General features: G+C 45.6%; 1 protein-coding gene and 1 long non-coding RNA gene across 3 annotated transcripts in view; one reads left to right on the plus strand and one right to left on the minus strand.

Moving 5' to 3' along the window:
- Positions 1 to 18,405, plus strand: part of LOC147024656 (palmitoleoyl-protein carboxylesterase NOTUM-like) — a 107,481-nt gene extending 89,076 nt beyond the window's left edge. Inside the window, exon 12 of the mRNA XM_085884778.1 lies at positions 17,664 to 18,405. Within this exon, the coding sequence (XP_085740904.1) occupies positions 17,664 to 18,078 (415 nt within the window). The 3' untranslated portion in view covers positions 18,079 to 18,405. The remainder of the gene's footprint in view (positions 1 to 17,663) is intronic.
- Positions 18,406 to 18,460: 55 nt separating this feature from the next.
- LOC147024659 (uncharacterized) overlaps positions 18,461 to 22,826 on the minus strand; it is a 73,466-nt gene continuing 69,100 nt past the window's right edge. For both annotated transcript variants that reach the window (XR_015059123.1, XR_015059122.1), the window contains 3 exons: positions 20,741 to 21,035; positions 19,559 to 19,609; positions 18,461 to 19,202 (listed from right to left, as the gene is read on the minus strand). This is a non-coding gene — a long non-coding RNA (uncharacterized LOC147024659). The remainder of the gene's footprint in view (positions 19,203 to 19,558; positions 19,610 to 20,740; positions 21,036 to 22,826) is intronic.

Raw genomic sequence — 22,826 nt, forward strand, 5'->3', positions numbered from 1 at the left:
TCGCCCAACTGAACCCAGAGCCCGAAATGGGTGCGGCAGCGGCCGCAGTGTATGACACCTCCCCCCCCCTCTCCACCAAAACCCTTCCCCAACCCTTGCCGAAACGGCTCAGCTGAGTGCATCCAACATGGCCCAGCTATGCGCCATGCTGGCGGCAATGAACGAAAAGATGAATGCGAAAATGATCGAAAAAATGGATGCGAATATGAAAAACGAAATGAAAGGCATGAACGAAAAGATGGATGCGAATACACAAAAATTGGATGCGAATACACAGCAAATGAGGGAAGAAATGAAAGAGCTCCGGGGTGAGACGCAGAACATGGGCCGATGCCTGCAGGCGGGCATGAAGGCCGTGACCAGGGAGATAGGAATGGCGACTCCACGTGTGGAAGCAAACGAGCTGGAAGGGGGTGCAACGGCTGACAGGCCCGCGGTGGAGGCGGGTAAAAAATAATTCGGGGGGCGTGTTGGGCGAGGGTCGTGACAGAGGAATCGACGGTGACCAAAAGGGAAAAATTAAATGGGGAGACCAAAACGTGTGAGACGAGACACGAGGTGACGACGACAGAAAGAATAAAATATATAGAGACACGGGAGACAGAAAAAATAGAGAGACAACACGATGAAGACGGGGTAAGTGACGCACACACACACACAGAGGTAGTGGAGGATAATGGGGGTGAGCTGGCGGACTGGGTAGAGACCCAGTGCGAGCACCTGGATGGCCTCCTCCAGGAACGAGGGGAGGGAGTATGCCCCCTTGAGGCGAGTCACGACCAGGTGAGTTCGGTCGTGCTTTGTGAGGTTAAGGGGACGAGTGCTGTGGACGGGTGCACGGAGAGCTTGGGGGGTGTAGAGGCCCCGGAGACCCTTGTGGGGACACAAATCCCCAGGGTGGTTGTCCCTGTGTGTGTGGTGCAAGGTGTGAGTGCGGCACCGTGTGTGGAAGCGACCCCGTGTGTGAGTGGTGTGGTGGCGATGGTGCCAGGGTACGTGCTTCCCAGCACGCCGTGTGTGGATGAGGCACCGTGTGTGAGTGAAGCCGTGTGTGTGAATGAGGCACCGCGGGTGAGTGCCCTCGCGTGTGTGAGTGAAACGGCCAGTGTGGATGAGGCACAGCGGTTGAGTGCCCCCGCGTGTGTGGATGAGGCACGGAGTGCGAGTGAGGCACCGCGGGTGAGTGCCCCCGCACGCGTGAGTGAACGGCCGAGTGCAAGGGAGACCGTGTGTGTGAGAGAGCGGTATGTGAGGGAGATGTCGGTTGGCATGCGGGAGCACGCAGCCGCGTCTCCCGGTGTGAATGTGATGGAGTGGACTGTGTGCGTCGTGACACGCAGGTATGCGTGTGTGGAATGGAGACGGAGACGGCGACAGAGGAGAGAAAGCCGAGTAGCGGCTGTGGTTGTTTCGGGGACCGTGCCGGGTTCACCCAGCAGTGAGCACGCGGTTCGTGCTGTGCAACGCACGAGACCACCACGTGCTCGCTTGCGAGAGTGAAGTCCCGGTCCGGAAACGCACGCGGTGGATTTGCCGATCCCGCGGACGGACAAAGTTTAGGCAGGTAAACGGATTTGGACCGGACGGGTTCTCCACGCGATCGTGTGTGTTAAGCTCCAACGGGCAAAGCACATGTGTTCGCATGGGGAACCCCTCGAGACGTGGGGCTTGTTTTTTTTTGTGCGCACGGTGACGCCATGGCTGCACGTGGGGTTGGAATCCGGCAGGAGGCGTATCTCTGCCGGATGGTCCCGTCCAAGGAGGGACGAGGAACACGTGCAGCTGCATGACGTCACGGGCAGTTGCAAAGTGCAAAGAGCGCGAGTTGCCGCGCAGGTGCTGCGCATGAAAAAAAAAAATAATAAAATAAAAAAAGCAAGCCTCACTTTCGGGTGCACAGGATTCCTGGGCAAGGGGTGAAAGACCCCCTTACCTGGGCACAGGATGGAAACTAGTTAGGGGGAAGGGTTAGCTTAGTTAGACCGACTTCATGGGGCAGGGGTAAGTCCTCATGGAGTCCGTGGAATGGATTAGTTAGAGGGATTGTAGCCAGATTTAGGTTGGGAAATAAAATGAATTATTTGGAGACAGTGACAGACTTGTGAATGTGTTGAGGGGACGTAGCTTAGCTACGTAGGTTAAATGGAACGTGCTATAGTTTAAGGGACGACGTAGGAGCACGAGTTCGTTAGGGGAGGTAGTTAGAAGGATGGCAGAGTTCGGTGGTGTGTGTGTTGAAGAGTTGGTGAGTGAAGTGGAAGCATGTGCTTGGTGAGTGAGTGAGGCCAGCGGGTCTGTGTGTGAGGAGCGAATGGGGAATGCATGGTGCGATGAGTGTTTGGGGGGAGGAGTGACTCCCGCCCAAGGGACCCCGGGGTCAGAGTAAAGTGAGTTAGCTGGGTTAGTCAAATTGAAAAATGGAGGTCGTTTTGTTGTTGGTGGGAAAGTAGGCTCGAGACCCATTTGGAGGGGTGCAGGAGCCCTGTTGACAGGCTTGGGAGCGTGGCTGCGAAAGGTGAGTATCGCTGAGTGGGTACCCCGGGCACCAGGCTAGTCGGCCGCGGTAGGCCAAGGGCCCATGGGGGGCCGGGATAGCGTAGTGGGCACGGGTGCGTCTGCTTGGTGCGGGGGCCCGGGGCGCCATTAGCCACGTGGGCAGTGTTGTGGGCACGGGTGACCCTCGGAAAGGGGCCCGGGAGGCCGGCCTGCCACGTGTGCGTTTCAGGGGAGGTGCCATGGGGGGCACTCCCCGGTGTTAGGGAGCTGGTAGGCTCGGAGGCAGTGTAGTGCCTGGGGGTGCCATAGCGGGAGATTCGGCAGAGGGTCGTGCCTGCCAAAGGGAGCCACGTGTCCCAGCCAGGAGACCGTGTGAGGGCACGGAGAGAAAATTGGGGGGCGAGGCCCGAAATTGTGAGGACACCAACACAGGCGACGGGAATCTGGGTTGTTAGAACCAATAGTTTAAGCGAGAGGCGCTTGTTGAAAGCCCCGGGGTAGTTTAACAGTTAAATGGTTAGGGTAGATTAGGAGATGTACCCCTCCGCACCATCCATCCCCTCGCTCTCGTTGTGGGCCGCTGGACCCACTTTGGGTTAGATCGCCGAACTCTGGGGAGGCCATTCTGAGGCTTCGTTGGGCCTCGACACAGGACGTTAGCTCTCCCTTATTCCCCTCCGGGAAGGGAACGTAGGGGTTGGGAGTAGGCTAGGTGACAGGATAGGTTAGCCGAACAAAGACGATAAAGGGGGTTAGGGGACGATTTATAGAGGGGAAGTAAACATAAAAATAAAAAAATAAGTTGGGGCTAAATTGGAGTTTGACAAATTAAGGGAGTGGGTATGTACAGTGACAGGCAAAGGCGATAGGTTGGGAGGGAGACAGGTAGGTAGGTCTGAGCCCACCTTCCAAGTGGCCAGCACCACCGCACTCCCTCCACCAACCTCCACTGAACGGCAAAAGCTGGCCAGCTTCATCTGCTGGCTGTGTTGCTGCAAGGCCTGTGCCGGCCCACTTCATCTGCCGGCTGGCTGTTTTTCTTCAAGGCCTGTGCCGGCCAACTTCATCGGCAGCTGTTGTTTTGCTGCAAGGCCTGTGCCGGCTGGATCGTCTGCAGCTGCTGTGCTGCAAGGCCTGTGCCGGCCAGTTCATCTGCTGGCTGTTTTTCTTCAAGGCCTGTGCCGGCCAGTTCATCTGCCGGCTGTGTTTGCCTGCAACGGCCTGGTTCTGCGGGCTGTGTTTGCCTGCAGCGGCCTTCTTCTGCGGGCTGTGTTGCCTGCACCTTTGCCATGCCATGCCCACTGCCCACGTTCACCAGCCCTGTTCAATTTTTGATTTGCCCCCCCCCCTGTTCATTTCCATGTGCGCCAGGATCCGCAAGGCAACAGTTTGCAAGCTGCGAGAACTGCGCCGTTGGCAGCTACAACACGGGCCTGCAGTGGCGGCCCGTGCACCGTGTTTGTGTTCACCCATCCATTCGTTGAGCTCATTGCGTGTGCCACTTGAGCTGGCACGGAGACTGCGTTGTGCAGCCCATGCACCGTTGTGGTTCACTGCGTTCAGTTCAAAAGGGAAGGCCTTGGACTGCGTGTGAGCAGCCAGCCACGTTCCCTGTCACCTGCATTGTTTTGAGCCAGAGACTGCATGCGGGCAGCCTGGCTGCCTGCTAACTGCTTTCTTTTTGCAGAGTTCAATGATCCTGGGCCATGGTTTAGTGTAAAATTTGTAAGTTAAGGTTAAGATGTACTGTAAATATGAGTGCGCCCCCGGCAAGTCTGTCCTAGCGCCGGCAATTTTATTTAAGTCGTCCGTGTGAGTGAGTTTGTTTTGGTAGTTACGCAGCCCTCAGGTTATTTATTTTGGGGACACGAATACCATGAATGTCGCACTCAGGGATCCGTAGGTAAAATGTACTAGGGGAAAACTACACATGATGGCACACGAAAATTTGACGACTCGGGACGAGTCTGTAAAAAGGGGAGGGGGTAGTGTTGTGGTTACCAAATTCGCAAACCACCATTCAGGTCCCTTAGGTGAGGTATCTCGGTAAGTACATGTGTAGTTAGGCCCAAACCCGTTGTCTAGTGGGAATACATGTCATTCATGCGTGCTGCGACTCTTCAGGATAGCCGTTTTTCTTTTACTATCTTTAATTTGGACCAACCGCCATTGTTACCACCACCAACCACAACGCCGCTTCACCACAACCGCCACGACCTTCACGTCACACCTCACAGCCGTCGCATCGCCACCGTTCTTGCGCCGCCTGTGGGTATCGGTGTTGGACTCGTGCAGGGCGCGCGCCGAACAGCGTGTACAAAATCACGGATTTTGTGCTTCAAAAACGGATCAAAAACGACACACGCCCACTTTTTGCCGTCCAATCGGTGAGCGAGGGGCGATTTGGCCCCGCCTCCAGGGCGATCGATATATGCAAATTTATGGATCAAAAAGCCTTCACGCCCACTTTTTCTCGGGCCAATGGGGAGCGAGGTGAAAGGTCGAAGGGAGGGGGTCAAAGATGAGAGGGCGAAGCTACAGGGCGGATAAAAGGACCGTGTTCGTCAGGAGAGTAGGAGAGTCGGGGACAAGGAGAGTCCAACGGGGAGAGGAAGAGAGTCGAGAGGCGGAGAGTAGGAGAGTAGGAGAGTCGGAAACAGAGAGTCAAGACTTCGCGGGCGGTGGAGTTGGCAAGAAGGAGCTGCTCGTCGTGTGCGTTGGAGTCGGAACGGAGGGGACGGAGCTGTGGAAAGGCGGCGACACCAGACGAGGGGGTGCTCGCGTCGTGCAGGAAGCTGCACCCGAGGGAGGCCGACAGCGCGACCTGGCCGAGGTGGAGGTGCTCGTCGCGGGATAATAAAGATCCTCTATACCCCGAGCAGCAGCAACCCCCTCCTGTTTCCCCCCTCGCTGAGATAGTGCGACCAAGGGGGCCCCTTTCCCACCCCCTACCAGACACTGTCCGCGAGGCCCGCGGAGTTGAGGCGCCATCGCCGCTCCGCGTCTCATCACCAGACGGGTAGGCGCGACCCGGTCTCGGCCTCAGGCCCGCCTCATCCTTGAGGGTATTTCTTTTCCTTGGTTTTGGGTATGTGTTGTCGGCGCCGTCTGTGAAGTAGAATTGTATAAGTGTTGCCGTGTGCTCGGTAGTCGGTATTAGCTCTGCATTGTGTTTTCGCTTTTACATTTGCTTTTTGTGTAAATTACATTGTGTCTTTTCTGTGTGCATTTGGTGGAATTGTATATGTGTGCTTCCCGTGTGCCGCGAATAAATGTGTTTTGTGTTGAACTGTTTCCCGTTTCGCTTCGTCATTTCTCCCATTGAATCCTCATCTTGCTTCACGTAAAGGGTTGGTAGTGGGCTGAATACGCCCGATAATTAATCGAACCGTCGAGGTCGACGATAACACCGCTCGGTTATCCTGATAGTACGGAACGGGTCGCTTAAGTGGCCCGTGTCCGAAGTCGACCTGCGGCGAGGTGCGATCGCCCGGTTTACCCTCCGCGTGGGTACTTAGGTAGGTCGAATTTGGCGAGCAACCCTATCCCACGCGGGGGCTGATTGGCTCGATCGCGGTGAGACCGAAAGGTCCACCCGTGACTGGTTCCCGGCGTTAGTCAGAGAGGGTCACGACTGGATTGTCCGTCCGGTGGGCGACGTGCCGCGATTCGAGTTACGTGGCCGTCAGCACGCCGGCGGGCGCGAATCCGCAACAATATATACAGTGTCCCAACGGGGCTTGAACTCAGGACCTTTTAGGTCCTAAGCCACTGCCCTTACCACTGTGCCAACACCAGACTTTGTCTGTCTTAAGATTCTGTGATGTTTTATTTTTTTGGTGTACTAGCTTCGATGTTCATCGGCACGCAAAATTTCAACTTTCTCCGTCACCTGGAAGGCACTGATCTTTAATATGTCAGCCAGTGAGTCAGTGGTTACAAAGAGCTTTATGTATTCGATAATTAATTTCCATGCTTCACTGAACTACTACAATCTTTTGTGAAATTGTACCAAACTTCCGGGCTGCACCTACCTCTCCCGTGTGCATGTCCTCAGGGGATTAAATATATATATATATATATATATATATATATATATATATATATATATATATTTTTTTTTTTTTTTTGAAAACAACAACTTTTTTCAAACTTAAATCTTCAACTTCAATTGTTTATACAAAAGTATTATTGTGAATATTACAAATAAAGTTGTAAAATAAATGTGTGAATTCTGCCTGGTGTAAATCATGACAACATGGCAACTCACATACTTCTCCTCAGTTAAAACAAGCCTGTTGCTTGAGCGACCTGTGGCGAGGTGTTTTGAATTGCACAGTGGCAGTTGTTTTGAATTACATGGATCCGAGATGTTTTTAATAAAACGGTGGTGAGGTGTTTTTAATAACGTGGCAGTTACATGGTGGTGTGTTTTTACTCATGTGGTGGTGAGGTGTTTTTAATAATGTGGTGGTGATGTGTTTTGAATTACGTGGTGAGAAGTTTTTGATAATGTGGTGAAGTGTTTTTAATAACCTGGCAGTGTTTGCCCCATTGTAGTAATGTGTGGGGAGGCGAGAATAGCGAGCCGATCCACGCTAATCTATATGTATCTGTGCAGTGCCTGTCCCATCCTGTCACTGAACTACTCCCTCAAACTTTTGTGAAATCGTACCAAACTTCTAGGCAGCTCCTACCTGTCCCATGTGTATGTCCGAAGTGTATTTATTTATTTATTTATTTTGAAGAATTTATTACTTTTTATTTTTTGAAAAATAAAATTTTTTAAAGCTTGAATCTTCAACTTCAATTAGTTATAAAAATAACAAATTAATTTGCAAAATAAATGTTTGAATTCTGATTAGTGTAAATCATGACAACACGGCAACTCTTGTACTTGCCCTCAGTTAAAACAAGCCTGTCTCGATAGCGACATGTGGTGAGGTGATTTGAGTAGCACAGTGGGAGTTGTTTTGAATTATGTGGAGGTTTTTGTAAAATCGTACCAAACTTCTGGGCTGCACCTACCTATCCTGTGTGTATGTCCAAAGGGTATTTTTGTTTTGTTTTTTAAAAAAAAAAAATTTTTTTTTTCAAACAAATCTTCAACTTCAATTGCTTATGAAAATTATCACGAATATTGCAAATAGAGGGGTGAATTATGTTTGGTGTAAATAGTTATCCTCAGTTAAAACAAGCCGGTTTCTCGAGCAATGTGTGGTGAGGTGTTTTGAATTGCACAGTGGCAGTTGTTTTGACTTACATGGCGGTGAGGTGTTTTTAATAACGTGGACATTATGTGGTGGTGTGTTTTTAATAATATATTAGATTTTTAAATATATATACATTTTTTTTATATTTAAAAAAAAATTTTAATCAGATTTTTAATGATCTATAATTTTAATAATCTGTTATTATTATCTCGATTAAAAACTGTATTTTCTGGTGTATAAACAGTGGCCGTATATTAACCGCACCCCTGTTTTTCACCCTCAAAAAAAAAAAAAAACTTTTCCGGTGTGTTAACCGCACCCATGTTTTTCATCCTCAAAATAAATGAATATATTGATCATTTTATTTATGATTGAGATCTAAATATGTTTGTACTTTAACTTTGTATGGAACTTGTCCACTTGATTTCATCTCACAGCCTTATTCTCATTTTCAAGGAGTTAAAGAGAGAGAGGAGAGGATACCAAGAAGTTTTTATTTTTCTTTCTTATTTTTTCATATTAGAAAGAGGAATCTTTTTTGTTCATATAAAAAGGAAGAAAAGGGATTCATACCAGTATCATACATGTTTCTTGTGGATCTGTGGCCCTGAAAAGGGCCGTTTGGGCTTGATGAAGCTTTTCAGCTCATCCCAAGGAATTCCTCATCATTGTTTTCCTCGTCGAAGACAGCACGTCGGTCCTTGTCTGAAACAGGTTTGAGCAAGTCCCGGTTACTGTCACTGACATTTGCAGCTTCATCCTCCAAAATGATATCGTCCTCTTTGCCATCAATGTTGTTGGAGATGCAGCATTTCAGAAATGTTTGCTTGATAAATCATCCAACCATCCATTGGGACCACACTCTGTGCAGAGTATTGGTGATGCCTAAGCAGTCTCCTTGGCTATTGGGAACAATCCTGGACGGGTCACCACTCCGACAGAGGATACCAGCAAGCTGGTACTCGTTTTGCCAACCTCGGAAACATGACAGGCAAAGTCAACCCCACATGGTCTTAATTCAACGGATGAGTGGGATTTGAAGTCAGGATCCAAGGATCCAAAGCCCACCATCCATCCATCAGGACCATACTCTGTGCAGAGCGTTGGTGCTGCCTAAGCAGTCTCCTTGGCTTTTGGGCACAATCCTGGATGCGTCGCCACTCCAACACAGGATACCAGCTTTTGTTGGCACTCATTTTGCCTACATCGGAAGGATGACAGGCTGAGTCAACCCCACCTGGTATTAATTCAACAGCTGAGTGGGATTTGAACTCAGGACCCTGGGATCCTAAGCCTGCCGCCCTAACCATTAAGCCAACACCAGGCATGTAAGTAAGCAATCAGCAATGTTAAATACTGTAATTGGAAATCAACAATGTTAAGTAATGTAATTGAATAAGCAACAATGTTAAATACTGTAATTGAGCAATCAACAATGTTAAATTCTGCAATTGAACAATAAACATTGTTAAATACTGTAATTGAACAATCAACAATGCGAAGTAATGTAACTGAACAATCAACAATGTTAAATACTGTATTTGAACAAATAAGAATGTTCAATCCTGTAATTGAACAATCAACAATGTATGATATCCGACGGTATCTCCTCCCACACCTTGACAATCCAGCCGTAGATCATCAGAAGGTCGACCTTTCTCATCCTCCCATTCTTGATGTAGGTCTTCTCCCCACTCATGAGCCAGTCGGACCAGCAGCGATGTAGCCTGTCCTTGAACAGCTTGTTGATGGACACATTGAGGGGCTGCAAGAGCGATGTCATCCCAAATGGAATGATGATGAGATCGGTGTTGGTCCGATGGAGCAGCACTTTGGTGTCGTTGGTCTTGTGACATCTGAACACATCCAGGACTAGCATGCTCTGTCATCGGGAGAGACTGACATCCAGCCTACTACAGAACATGCTCACCCAGTTCTGGACCAGTCCCTCGTCTATCCACCCTTTCTACTGCACAAGAACAATGACACTGGCTGGAAACTTGTTTTGAACAGTGTCTTTCTCTTCAACATGACTTATGGGGGAAGCTTGCCACCATCTGTGGTGCAGGCGAGCATGGAAGTGAATTGGTCCTTCTCGTGACCAGTAGTGTTTATAGTCACATTGCGCTCACTCCCCCTTCACTGTGATGGTGGTTCCCCTCAGTATGTCGAAGGTAAGGGGGTGTGGTCAGCATTCTCGATCCTCCTGAGGGGATATTCATGCTTTCGGCAAAGCTTGATGATGAAGGACTGGAAGCACGCCATCTTATCAGCCATGTCATTGAGTAGATGCTGGGAGATGTGTGTGCAGCATCAAACTAACAGTTGATGGTGTGCCATGAACCTGTAGGCCACGACGCGCTGGCCACAAAGTCCCCAATGTCATCCTCCTTAGCTAAGCTCTTTGCTTTCATCCTGACAGCAATTGTTGAAATGGTGGAACCCTCTGCTCTTTTCTCCCGCTCCCAAGTGACGAGAAGCTCCTCGACCTGAGGCCACTTTGCTGACTTTCCCCTCAGCACCTTCTTCTTCCCTGGCACCTTCTCTATCGTTGCCTTAATTGTTCTCCAGCGCCGCATAATGGACTCCTCCATGCCCAATTGCCTCCCAGAGTCCCAGCTTCCCAATTCCCAAACTCTACTGCAGACCGGCAGACAGAGAGTTTGAATGCTGTGGTGAATGAACGTCTTGACATCTTGATGGATGGAATGGATGATACGTGATGTAATCTTGTGACGTAAGCCGAGGCACTCACAAAGCAGAAAGCGACCCTTCTTGATGGTCACACGACCCCCCCCCGCCCCCCCCAGCCTGTTGTTGGATGCACGTAATTTTGCGAGCAAGCTTATTTGAGGTGGGTGCTCCATTATTAGACTAGCTATTGTCAGGGGTTCACTTGACTGGTATGCAGGTACTCATGCGCAGTAAAAAAAAACGAAATGTGTACTTCAAAGATGTTCCGGAAGCTTCAGGAGCATCCGGAACGAGAAAAAAAATGAAGAGTGGCTAGCGAGTGTCTCCTCTTGAGCGGACGTTCTGAGAGAGTGCTTCCAGAGGAGGGAGATGCATTCCAAGCTGAGAGGCGTTTTAAAAGTCGGAGTGGCACTTGGGAAAGTAGCACACTCAAAGCTGTCTTCTTTTTTTTTTCGTGAGTACCAAACCATTTCTGCTGGTACTCATTGGAGGACCAAATATAAAAAATATATTGGGTGAACCCCTGGTTATTGTGAATCATTCTTCTTTTGATGTGAGACCTGGTGTTCTTCTTTTGTGTTTAATGGTATTTTCAGAGCCACGAGGCTCTATATACGCCATACACCTAATATCCGGGTGTGGCATTGTATGAGGAAGTCGGGAGTGGTGGAGAAGTATGTGAGGATCGTGCAGGATATGTATGAGGACAGTGTGATTCAGCTCATGCTCACTTTTTTTTTGGTTTTTCGATTAACAGCGGTGAGGTGTGCGGTAGGAATGACAGACCGGTTTAAGGTTAAAGTGGGATTGCACCAAGGATCGACTCTGAGCCCTTTCCTGTTTGCAATGGTGATGGACAGGTTGACGGACGAGATCAGACTGGAGTCTCCATGGACTATGATGTTCGCGGATGACATCATGATCTGTAGGGAGAGTAGGGAGCAGGCTGAATCAAGCCTTGAGAGGGGGGGGGGGGTACGCACTGGAGAGAAGGGGAATGTTAGTCAGTTGGAGTAAGACGGAGTACATGTGCGTAAATGAGAGGGAGGGTGGTGGTATGGTGCGGTTGCAAGGAGTTGAGGTGGGGAAGGTGGATTGGTTTAAATACTTGGGATCAACTGTCCAAAGTAACGGAGAGTGTGGGAAAGAAGTGAAAAAGAGAGTGCAGGCAGGATGGAGTGGTTGGAGAAGAGTTGCAGGAGTGATTTGTGACAGAAGGGTAGCTGCAAGAGTGAAGGGGAAAGTATATAAGACGGTAGTGAGACCAGCTATGTTGTATGGTTTGGAAGCGGTGGCACTAACAATAAGACAGGAAGCGGAGCTGGAGGTGGCACAGTTAAAGATGCTGCGATTCTCGTTGGGAGTGACGAGGATGGATAGGATAAGAAATGAGAATATTAGAGGGACAGCGTCGGTAGGACGGTTTGGAGACAAAGTGAGAGAGGCGAGATTGAGATGGTTTGGACATGTGAACAGGAGGGAAACGGAGTATATCGGGAGAAGGATGTTGAAGATGGAGCTGCCAGGCAGGAGGAGAAGAGGAAGGCCAAAGAAGAGGTTCATGGATGCGGTGAGGGCGGACATGCGGGTGGTTGGAGTGTCAATGGAAGATGTGGAGGATAGAGCGAAATGGAGACGGTTGATCCGCTGTGGCGACCCCTAACAGGAGCAAGCCGAAAGAGGAAGAAGAAGAAAACCTAATTTCCGGGTGTCTCCATTTTTATTTATTTAATTTCCGACGCTGCCATTTTGCCACGTGGCATGTTTGAGCTTGGGTGCTCGAATCCGTGGACATCGGCTTGTCACAAGCCGCATTCGGGCATTTGACACTTTTCCTCTCATCCATGAAGCATCACCAAGTACTCTGTGTCTTGTCTGCATGTTGTTTAAGGTTTATCTCGTTAGGGTCCCCTTCGAAACCCGTAGTTCCCCAGTTAAGAACGGGTTATAGCTTAATTATAACATTGTCGTGAATGCTTTGTTTGTGTTGCGTTCCCCGATGTGTCACCAATAAATCTGGCTGAGTTATACGAGATTTTCCGCCTTGAATTAATTCGTGCCACGCCAAGGAACGGTCCGCTCGATTTGGATATAAAACCAAAATGGTTTTATATCCAAATATATAGTCTGGCAGAATTCGCTCGGTCTCTGACAAAACCAGTCTGTAACCGGGGTCTATTTCCCCAACTGGTAAGGTCAAGATGTACGTTGGTATCGCGATTCGAGGTACGTGACCCGAGGCCTGTGCCGAACCAGCCGGCGTTATAACCCTGGAGACGGCGCTGGTTAAGTGACGCCGAATATTCAATATTTGGCCGTCGAGACTAGGGTGCGAAAACGCAAACTGTCTAGGGATTGGAGCCAACTTGGGTGGCATTCGAATCCCCCCACCGTGGATCCTTAACACTGGGGTCTAGAGTTGGGTGCGAATCCTGCCACCGCTGAATCTGTAACAATATATATATATATATATATATATATATATATATATATATATATATATATATATATATATATATATATATATATATATATATCGTCACCCTCATAACAAAAGTGCCTGTCATTTTATCCAGTTTTTGAGATTTTCTGCCGAAGTCATCAATAGCCATGATGTAATCATACTAATGATAAACAAGATTTGTGTTTCATTTAGCTTCCAACAACTCTTTGCACAATAAATAGTAAATAAATATTCGTTGATGAAGAATTGCTGCAGTTTTTTGTGTTTTTCTCAAAACTGGAAAAAATGACTTTGGCACTTTTGTTATGAGGGTAACGTATATATATATATATATATATATATATATATATATATATATATATATATATATATATATATATATATATATATATATATATATATATACAGAGACAGAGACAGAGACACAGGACATACACAAGGGAGGGTCCTCACTCTTGGCCTATGAATGCAGGGAGCGCTTACCTTGTACAGGCCTTCTTGGGTTTCTTTATGCAGCTTATTTGGCTCGAGGAGTGTGGGAGGTGTCAATGTTCCGTATGTTCCGTATGTCGCACCCTGAGCCATATGTGTGTTTAGTGATAATTTTAGACCATCATATCTGGAAAATGGCCAACAAGTGATAGTGCTATTGAACCTGTCCAAGTTAACAAGGAAAATCATCAACATGGATGTGAATATGCAGGTGCTGAGAAGTATGGAGGCAGATGACCATCAGGCAGATGTTGATCGGTCAGTGTTGTTTTCTCCGCCAAAATTAATAAGGAATGCAGGACACAGCAGGAGGTTAACGAGACAGATTAGAGAATGTGCACTGAGCCCGAGGTAATTATTTTTCCCAACTGCAACCCCCTTCCACCCCCCACCGTGGTGAGTGTTTGCAGTCAATTTTGTTTCTCTTATGCTATTTTGGTTTGTTGTATGATTAACAAAGCTTTTTTTTCTTTATTTGTAAATCTCCGCAATAACATCTGTGCATAGTGCCCAATGAAGCCATTCTATATATATATGGCGCTGATACTTCATATATATATATATATATATATATATATATATATATATATATATATATATATATATATATATATATATATATATATATATATATATACTTTTGGAGAACATATCTGCACAGCCACGTATTATAATGGCCTCTTATAGCTCGATTTTCACATCACACTTGCTCCTCTGGAACATATCTTGAGTGTTTATATGATGAATTATATATATATATATATATATATATATATATATATATATATATATATATATATACACATATATATATATATATATATATATATATATATATATATACACATATATATACATACACAGAACCTATAGAAAGTCTACATTCTCTTTCAAAATTTTCAACTTTTGTTGCGAAGATATTCAGGTTTTGTATTTTTAATTCATTTTCTGAAATTTGGAGAATTTGTTTTTCACCTGGAAGTTGTGGGTTACGATGTGTAAATCAAGGTACAAAAAGTCTGATTTAATTCCAGTCGATAAGGAAACAAAAGGTGAAAAATTTGAAAGGGGTGGACACTTTATATTGGCACTGTATATATATATATATATATATATATATATATATATATATATAGACATATATTTTTTTTTTTACACACACACACACACACACACACACACACACACACACACACACACACACACACACACACACACACACACACACACACACACACACACACACACGAGCAGCGTGTGCATACACATTGTAAGCAACAACGAACTTGTCTCGTGCTTCCCCATTGTCTCGGGTTGCTCACCTGCATTTTTTTCATTTATTTATTTTATTGATATTTTATTTTCTTGTTTTAGTTTGTATACATTGTCAAGGCTCCGATGAGCGCGAACACATAACGCACAGCAATTTGGGAGGGGGGGCATGAGACAAGAGGGGCGGGAGAGGGAAGGACAAAACGGTGGGGAACAGAGACATTAGGAGATCTGTGGAAGGGAGAGGGGTTGGGCGGGGAACACGGGGTATACAAGATGCACACCACAGGGACTTTCAGTAAGGAAAGCAGGAAATTTGAAGGAGGTGGGCTTGGGTGAATTATCGGGGGTAGAAAAGATCGAGGATTTGGATGGGGGATGAGAAGAGGTGGTGGTGAACAGCTGCTTTGAAGGCCTGGAGGGAAGAATGGGAATGAATAGAGTGAGGGAGTTTATTCCAAAGGCGGGAAAAAGAGGAATGAAAGAGTGAAGGTGAGCAGTGATTCATGATTTTGGTAGTTTTACCAGAAGGGGGTTACTGGCAGACCTTGAGCACCCTGTGGAAATGTGGGGGTGGGGGGGTGGGGACATATCACAGACACAGCAAGGGATGTGGGGAAAGACCAGAGAGGTGACAGTGGAAGACAGAAAGACTATCGACCTGCCTGCAGTGAGAGAGTGAGAAGCCCAAAGACTCAGCCTCATCGCGGGAGATACCAATGATCCCAAATGCCTTGATTTCCACAACGTGAAGCCACAGCGTGAATTTACGAACGCTTTCCAATGGTTGTGATTTTTCCTGGTGAATCAGCTTCAATGCCCATGGACACACAAAATTACCATGCTTCCCCATTATCTTGGGTCGCTCACCTGCATTTATTTTAGTTATTTATTTATATTTTCATGTATGGACGCTTTCCAACGGTTCTGAGTCCTCCTCCCCCGCCCCCCCCCCCATTGTGTCGGCTTCGATATCCGGCAGAATGCGAAATTTCAGCTTTCTTCAGTGAGTCCGTCAGTCACTGGTTAGAATGAGCTTTTTATATTGGATATATATATATATATATATATATATATATATATATATATATATATATATATATATATATATATATATATATATATATATATATATATATATATATTGTGACGTCCACGGGACTTGAACAGTCCCGTCAACGTAGAATGAGCCGAAACGATGGAGGCGGTTTATTTATTTATAACCCAAATATGGCGGTTCTAATCGCTCTACCGCAAACGGGACGAGGAAGGTGGCACGAGTCGCTTTTCACTGAGTTGATGATGTTTATTCGTTTTTACTATTGACCAGAAATAACAAGACTCGGCAAGAAGAGGGATCCGGGGCGATTCGACGGGATGGTGTGGGATTGGACGTGGGGAAAAACACAGACAATTCCAATGAATATAGAGATCTCAAACCTTCTAAGGCGCCAAGCACACACACACACACACACACACACACACACACACACACACACACACACACACACACACACACACACACACACAAAACGTAGCTATTTCTGGTGGTCAGGCTGGACCGTGGTGTGGACGCAACTGACCCTGGATCGGCGTCGGACGAGCTGGCCTTGCTCTCGTCAGGGGGGCAGGAGAAACCGTGGTGCTGTCGACCTCCTGGTCTTGGCCCAAGTCCGCTCACAGCCGCCAGGGAACCAGTTCTGGCGCCAAGTTGCGAGCAGGAGAGGGAGGCAGGTCCGCCCGCCGTTCGACCCCGTACTCCGAGTCAGCAGAACCCCAGAGCCAACCAAGGTGAGGCACGAGGCTCAGCAAGGCTCCAAGACACGATCAAGAACACGATCGAATCAGCACAACAACAAGGACGCTCTCCGCGCAACAGCCTCCACACCAAAAAAACACGATCGTTTTTGCCCCGATCTTCTTCCTCTTCCTTTTAGACCCCGAACAGAACCTTTTTATCCTCCTGTCCTCGTCACTTCCAATCGAGCCGTTTATTGGCCCACCGCCGTCGCCTTCTGCCAATCATGATCACGGGGCGGAGCCATCCGCTGCACTGTCCTGTGACGTCACGGCCAGTCTCCAGGGACTACCAAAAGGGGTTTACGCAGACACCCTTACCCTATCCCGTGTCCCTATCTAATTACGTGACAAATGTCATTTCCCCCTTGAAGAAATGAACATTTACTAGACAACTTATCACCACTGAATTGCTACTTATTACATCGAGATCCTGGTAAACTCGAACAGCATGGCATACCTAATTAAACATCCTAATTACCCTTTGAATGCATACCCCCCCTCAAACGTAACAATATGTATATATATGCCTGGTGTTGGCGCAGTGGTTATGGCAGCGGCTTGGAATCCAAAAGGTCCTGAGTTCAAGCCCCGTTGAGCCACTGAATTAATACATCAGGGGCTTGACTCAGCCTGTCATCCTTCAGAGGTCGGCGAAATGAGTACCAGTATACTGGGCCGGTGTATACCCCGGTTAAAATAGGTGTACCATATCCCTGTGTCGTAACAGGCGACCAGGGTTGCGTCAGGAAGGGCATCCGGCGTAAAACATGTGCCAAATCACAATACAGATCATACAGATGATCCGCTGTGGCGACCCCTAACAGGAGCAGGCGAAAGAAGAAGAAGAAGATATATATATATATATATATATATATATATATATATATATATTTATATATATATTTCATATCATCCTGAAGGGCTTTATACCACATCCAAGGAAGCCTTGCAAAAAACTAAAAAGCCTTTGTCAAATCTTGGATTATTGTGAGTACCTTGCTCGTAGAACATTTTGAATTCACATTGTAAATGCATTTGAGAAAACAAAGCCCTTGCTAAATCTCATCATCTCATAAGGCAGAATAATTTGTTGTTAGGTCATTTCCACATTTTGATTTATGTTTGAAGTCCGGAATCTTTTGATTATCTTTTATGCATGTGTTGTCCAAGCAAAATCGTTTTCCATTATGTTTATGTCATTCATTTGTTCCTATTTACTCTTTCCTTCAAAGCACGTGGGCTGAAGTGAAGGTCAAGGAAGTTTCTTTACCAGAAGCACTGCAGTGTTGGGAGCTCAGCCTTGAAAAGGCCGAGGGAAAGAATACCAAACCATGGGCTGTTGTTGAGAGCAAGCAGTCGAAAACAGGTGAACCTGTTCCACGTGTTAAAATTCCAAGGAACAGGCACATTAAAAAATCAGCACCAATATACAGCAAGGAGAGTGAGGGTTGCACTTTCAGAGTCGTGGACAGTTGCCCCTGGCCACACTGTAATCCCAGCTGCCCAGCCCTTCATGACGCCCGCACCGGGCAGGAAGTTGGAGCGGTACAACTACTCACAGACCTCGGATTGGATGTAGCTGCAATGGCAGCGCAGCTTGGAATGGAACCACTCGCACTGTTACATGCACTCAGCCATGGAAATTAGCATCAAGCTCTGCAACTTGAATTCAGCATGCAATGAAAAGTAATACGAGGGGCTTTCAAAAAGTTCTCAAAATGAGATGCTCACAACTTTCCAAGAAATGCCAACGTTTATTTTTATTTCTCAATATGAGTTTACAGTACATATGCAAAACATATACTGAGTAAGGATTTTTATTTTTCTTACTAATCACATTTATTGGAATATTTTCAGCATCTCATTCTGAGAACATTTGACATGCCCCAAACATGGTGTGTATGTATATGTATATATATATATATATATATATATATATATATATATATATATATATATATATATATATATATATATATATATATATATATATATATATATATATATATATATATATATATATATCCATCCACAAAGCCCAAACTGTGCTTTTGCACATTCACCTGCCCCTTAAAAATCATTATGTAATGCTGTCAAAAGCAGATACCTTCAAAAGCTGTTTCATTTATGAACATAACATGATTACACAGAAATAAGCAAATTGGAACTGCTTAAAAAGGTTCTTTCAGGGGCGGTTAATGACCGCCAAGGCCTTCAAGGCCATGTTTTCTTTATTCCGGTACCCTTGATCTTCTCTGCAAGCAGACATGGCCAAAATGCCCGCAGGGTAGCTCAGGGAGCTCTAGACACAAGCAATGGCATTTAAACATTTAGTATCCCTATCATCATGATGAAGAGCACACACATTCAGCAATGAATCACCAATAGACTATTTTCAACCATTGTATTCGCACCATGCCTCCAACACCTGACATAATTTGTATTTGTGGTGTGGTGCACATTTAATGAATGTCTCTTTTACTTCAAACATTAAACGTTCACGTTCAAAATGTTATTGTCATTGTTTTTACACCTTCTTGTACCTAATGAATTTGGAGAGAGTGTGAGGAGAAAAATGAGAGGGGGGAGTGGGGGTCGGGGGTGGTGGGGCTATCTCTTCCATGTTGAAGGATGACCTAGTTTACTTCGGGGTTTTTTTGCTTTCACACTATTTTGTTATACAAAGAGGTCTTGATGGAATAAAACCTGTCCTTGCCTGGTTGTTGCTATTCCTCCTCCCCCTGCTCCTCCTCATCATGATGATTGAGATTCTGTGGAACAGGCACATTAAAAAAATCAGCACCAACATACAGCAAGGAGAGTGAGGTATGCACTTTCAGAGTAGTGGAAATCCTGGCCACACTGTAATCCCAGCTGCCCAGTCCTTCATGATGCCCAGATGATGATGTTTATTATTATGAGCATGTACCATGCCCTATTCAGAGCGTTGGTGCTGCCAAAGCAGTTAGGAGGCCAAAATCCTGGTCAGGTCGCCATTCCGACTCAGAAAGTCAAGACAGGGATGTGGAATTTGTTCATGGCGACGGCGATAGCTCATCTACCTCTTCATGAAGGACAATGTGGGATCTTTAATGTCCAGCAATTAATTCCAACAGATGGGACTCACGTTTAATGTCCATCAGGGGGACGGCACACACACATTGATGAATCACCCTGCCTGTAAAATCAAAATAAAGACTAATTACTGCACTGTAGTCCCAAGAAGGAAGCCACACATTACAATACACATGTGCGTGCAAACGCGCGCACGCACACGCACTCTGAAAAAACTAAATAAATCAAAAATCAAATGCAGATGAGTGACCCGACACAATGAGGAAGCACGATTCGTATGCTTACGCAAAGTGTAAGCACCCCCTACTGGTGTATATATATATATATATATATATATATATATATATATATATATATATATATATATATATATATATATATATATATATATATATATATATATATACATATATATATATATTTATTTATTTTGCGGTTCTCAGAACTGCATGCATCCAACATAGTGTTATTATTGTTATTATAACAGATAATGTTATTATAGTTATTATTGTGTTATTATTATTGTTATTATAATAACAGATAATGTTATTATATCCAAAATTACTCCATTAATATACGTGTAGATAGTCCCTTCGCTTTTGTCTAGCGGGTACAGCAGGGGCATGCGTTGCGATGATCTCATAGCTCAGTTTGCTTACATCATTCCTTCTTCATTTCATTTCGAACTTCATTCCTACTCTTCTTTTCTGATTATTCCTGAAGTAAATCTGAGCCACATGTGCCCTGCGCTGTGAGATGGGTCCTCTGCAAAGGGCCAGCAGGAATTACACCCACACCCTCCGTAGAAAACACAGCCTGCCAAATGCACAGCAGTGGTGGTTTCTGCCCAATGGATGGGAAACACACTCAACACGACGCCCGCGCTGCATGGAACATGTACCGAGGCCGATAATAGAAAAGCAACCCCACGCCACGTTGTGTGAGGTGCGAGTGTGCAAGGCACAAGCAGCGCGTTCCTTTCAACCCATTTCTGGACTAATTATATCGAACGGGTTTCGCCACAGGCACACGATAGCAGAATCGGGCGAACACGAGCGCTGTTCAATGGCGGTTCAACGCTGTGTGTAATGGCGGATCGGAACAGAAGATGTTGTACGAAACGTGCTCTCAAAGGCAGACCCGTGCACCGCTCGCGACACTTTGTTATCGTACAGAGCCGGGCACGAATGGACACATCTTACTGTCTATGCATGGATTTGCCATAACATCTTACCTTCTCGCCTCTACGGCCAGCGAAGCTGCGATCGAGCGAAGGCATGTAGTGCAGCTCGGGCCACATTGGCGCACACCGAGCGGGCGCGTTGGCCAGCGCTGGTCAGGGCCAATTAGAGCACCCGATTCGGGTGACGACACCGAGTTTCGGGGTGCCCCCCCCCACCCCGCGCCACGGGGCCGAGAAAGGTTTCCTCCACATATAGAGATGCCACTCTCTTTCCTCCACTGCTTCTGGGGAACTCAACTGCCAACCACAAGAGCAGCGAGAGCCAGTCCACGAGAGGATCTTCCCCCTGTGGGGTGACAATTCCATGTCCACTATTAATCACTGCAGGGGGCATCATAACACAATTTAAATGAACAGGAAACAAACATTATAAGTAAATGTGGAAAAATTACGGGCCCAGATCAGGAATCGATTCCCGGTGTCGGCCCGAAATTTTTCCACATTTATTTAACCATTGACTCAAACTGTTATTTAAATATTCAAACTGTCATTAATGACCTATTTTAACATGCTGCGCTGTGTATCCCAGCAACCACCAACAAATTATTTTTTAATGACGTCGACTGCATTTGAAAGTATTGTTTATTAATTTTATTTTTTATCTCAATACTCCCATTATTTAAAACCATCGATAAATATATGTGTAATTAAAGAATTTATCTCAATAAAATAATGAATTCATTATTATTATGTGAAATACAATGCAGTCGAAACTTGTTGACAGGAAAACCAACCAAACTTAAATCAAATGTGGTGATGGAGTCTAAAGACATTCTTACAAGAGCTGATTAAACAAATCAGCCAAATATCCTCTGTTTCACATGATGGGGAAAAAAACCTTCTCAGTACGTTTCACAAAATCATCCTTCACTGAACAAATTCTTGCAAATCTTAGTAGCTGAGATGAAAAGACATTGCAACCCATTTTAATTGGTACATTGCTACCTGGAAAGGTGCACAAGACAACAGAGAAACTGAAATCATCAACTTTATGACAAACACTTGCACTAAATCCATTCTGTCCAACTCTAACCAACACATTCTGATATACAGCAACTGTACAATGGCTGCCACTCCTGTTTGCAATCAGGATATCTGGATAAATCTTGTGAAGCCGCTGATCAAAAAAAATTACAGTTAACCACACACAAAGTCATATCATCAATGCAGTAGAAACTTGTTGACATTGATGTCTCTTTTACACACATACCGACATGTATGAGATAATATTTTAGCTAATCCTAATTTTTTTTCTCCTTCATTGGTTTATAGCTGTCTGGTAAAACACTGGGATGGTTATGGCTGGTATAAACACCAAGATGGTAGTTTATGGCTGGTATAAACACCAAGATGGTAGTTTATGGCTGGTATAAACACCAAGATGGTAGTTTATGGCTGGTATAAACACCAAGATTGTAGTTTATGGCTGGTATAAACACCAAGATGGTAGTTTATGGCTGGTATAAACACCAAGATGGTAGTTTATGGTTGGTATAAACACCAAGATGGTAGTTTATGGCTGGTATAAACACCAAGATGGTAGTTTATGGCTGGTATAAACACCAATATGGTAGTTTATGGCTGGTATAAACACCAAGATTGTAGTTTATGGCTGGTATAAACACCAAGATGGTAGTTTATGGCTGGTATAAACACCAAGGTGGTAGTTTATGGCTGGTATAAACACCAAGATGGTAGTTTATGGCTGGTATAAACACCAAGATGGTAGTTTATGGCTGGTATAAACACCAAGATGGTAGTTTATGGCTGGTATAAACACCAAGATTGTAGTTTATGGCTGGTATAAACACCAAGATGGTAGTTTATGGCTGGTATAAACACCAAGATTGTAGTTTATGGCTGGTATAAACACCAAGATGGTAGTTTATGGCTGGTATAAACACCAAGATTGTAGTTTATGGCTGGTATAAACACCAAGATGGTAGTTTATGGCTGGTATAAACACCAAGATTGTAGTTTATGGCTGGTATAAACACCAAGATGGTAGTTTATGGCTGGTATAAACACCAAGATGGTAGTTTATGGCTGGTATAAACACCAAGATGGTAATTTATAG

Source organism: Eptatretus burgeri, chromosome 6, assembly GCF_056783735.1.
Source record: "Eptatretus burgeri isolate ZD-2024b chromosome 6, Ebu_testis_v1, whole genome shotgun sequence".
Lineage (NCBI taxonomy): Eukaryota > Metazoa > Chordata > Myxini > Myxiniformes > Myxinidae > Eptatretus > Eptatretus burgeri.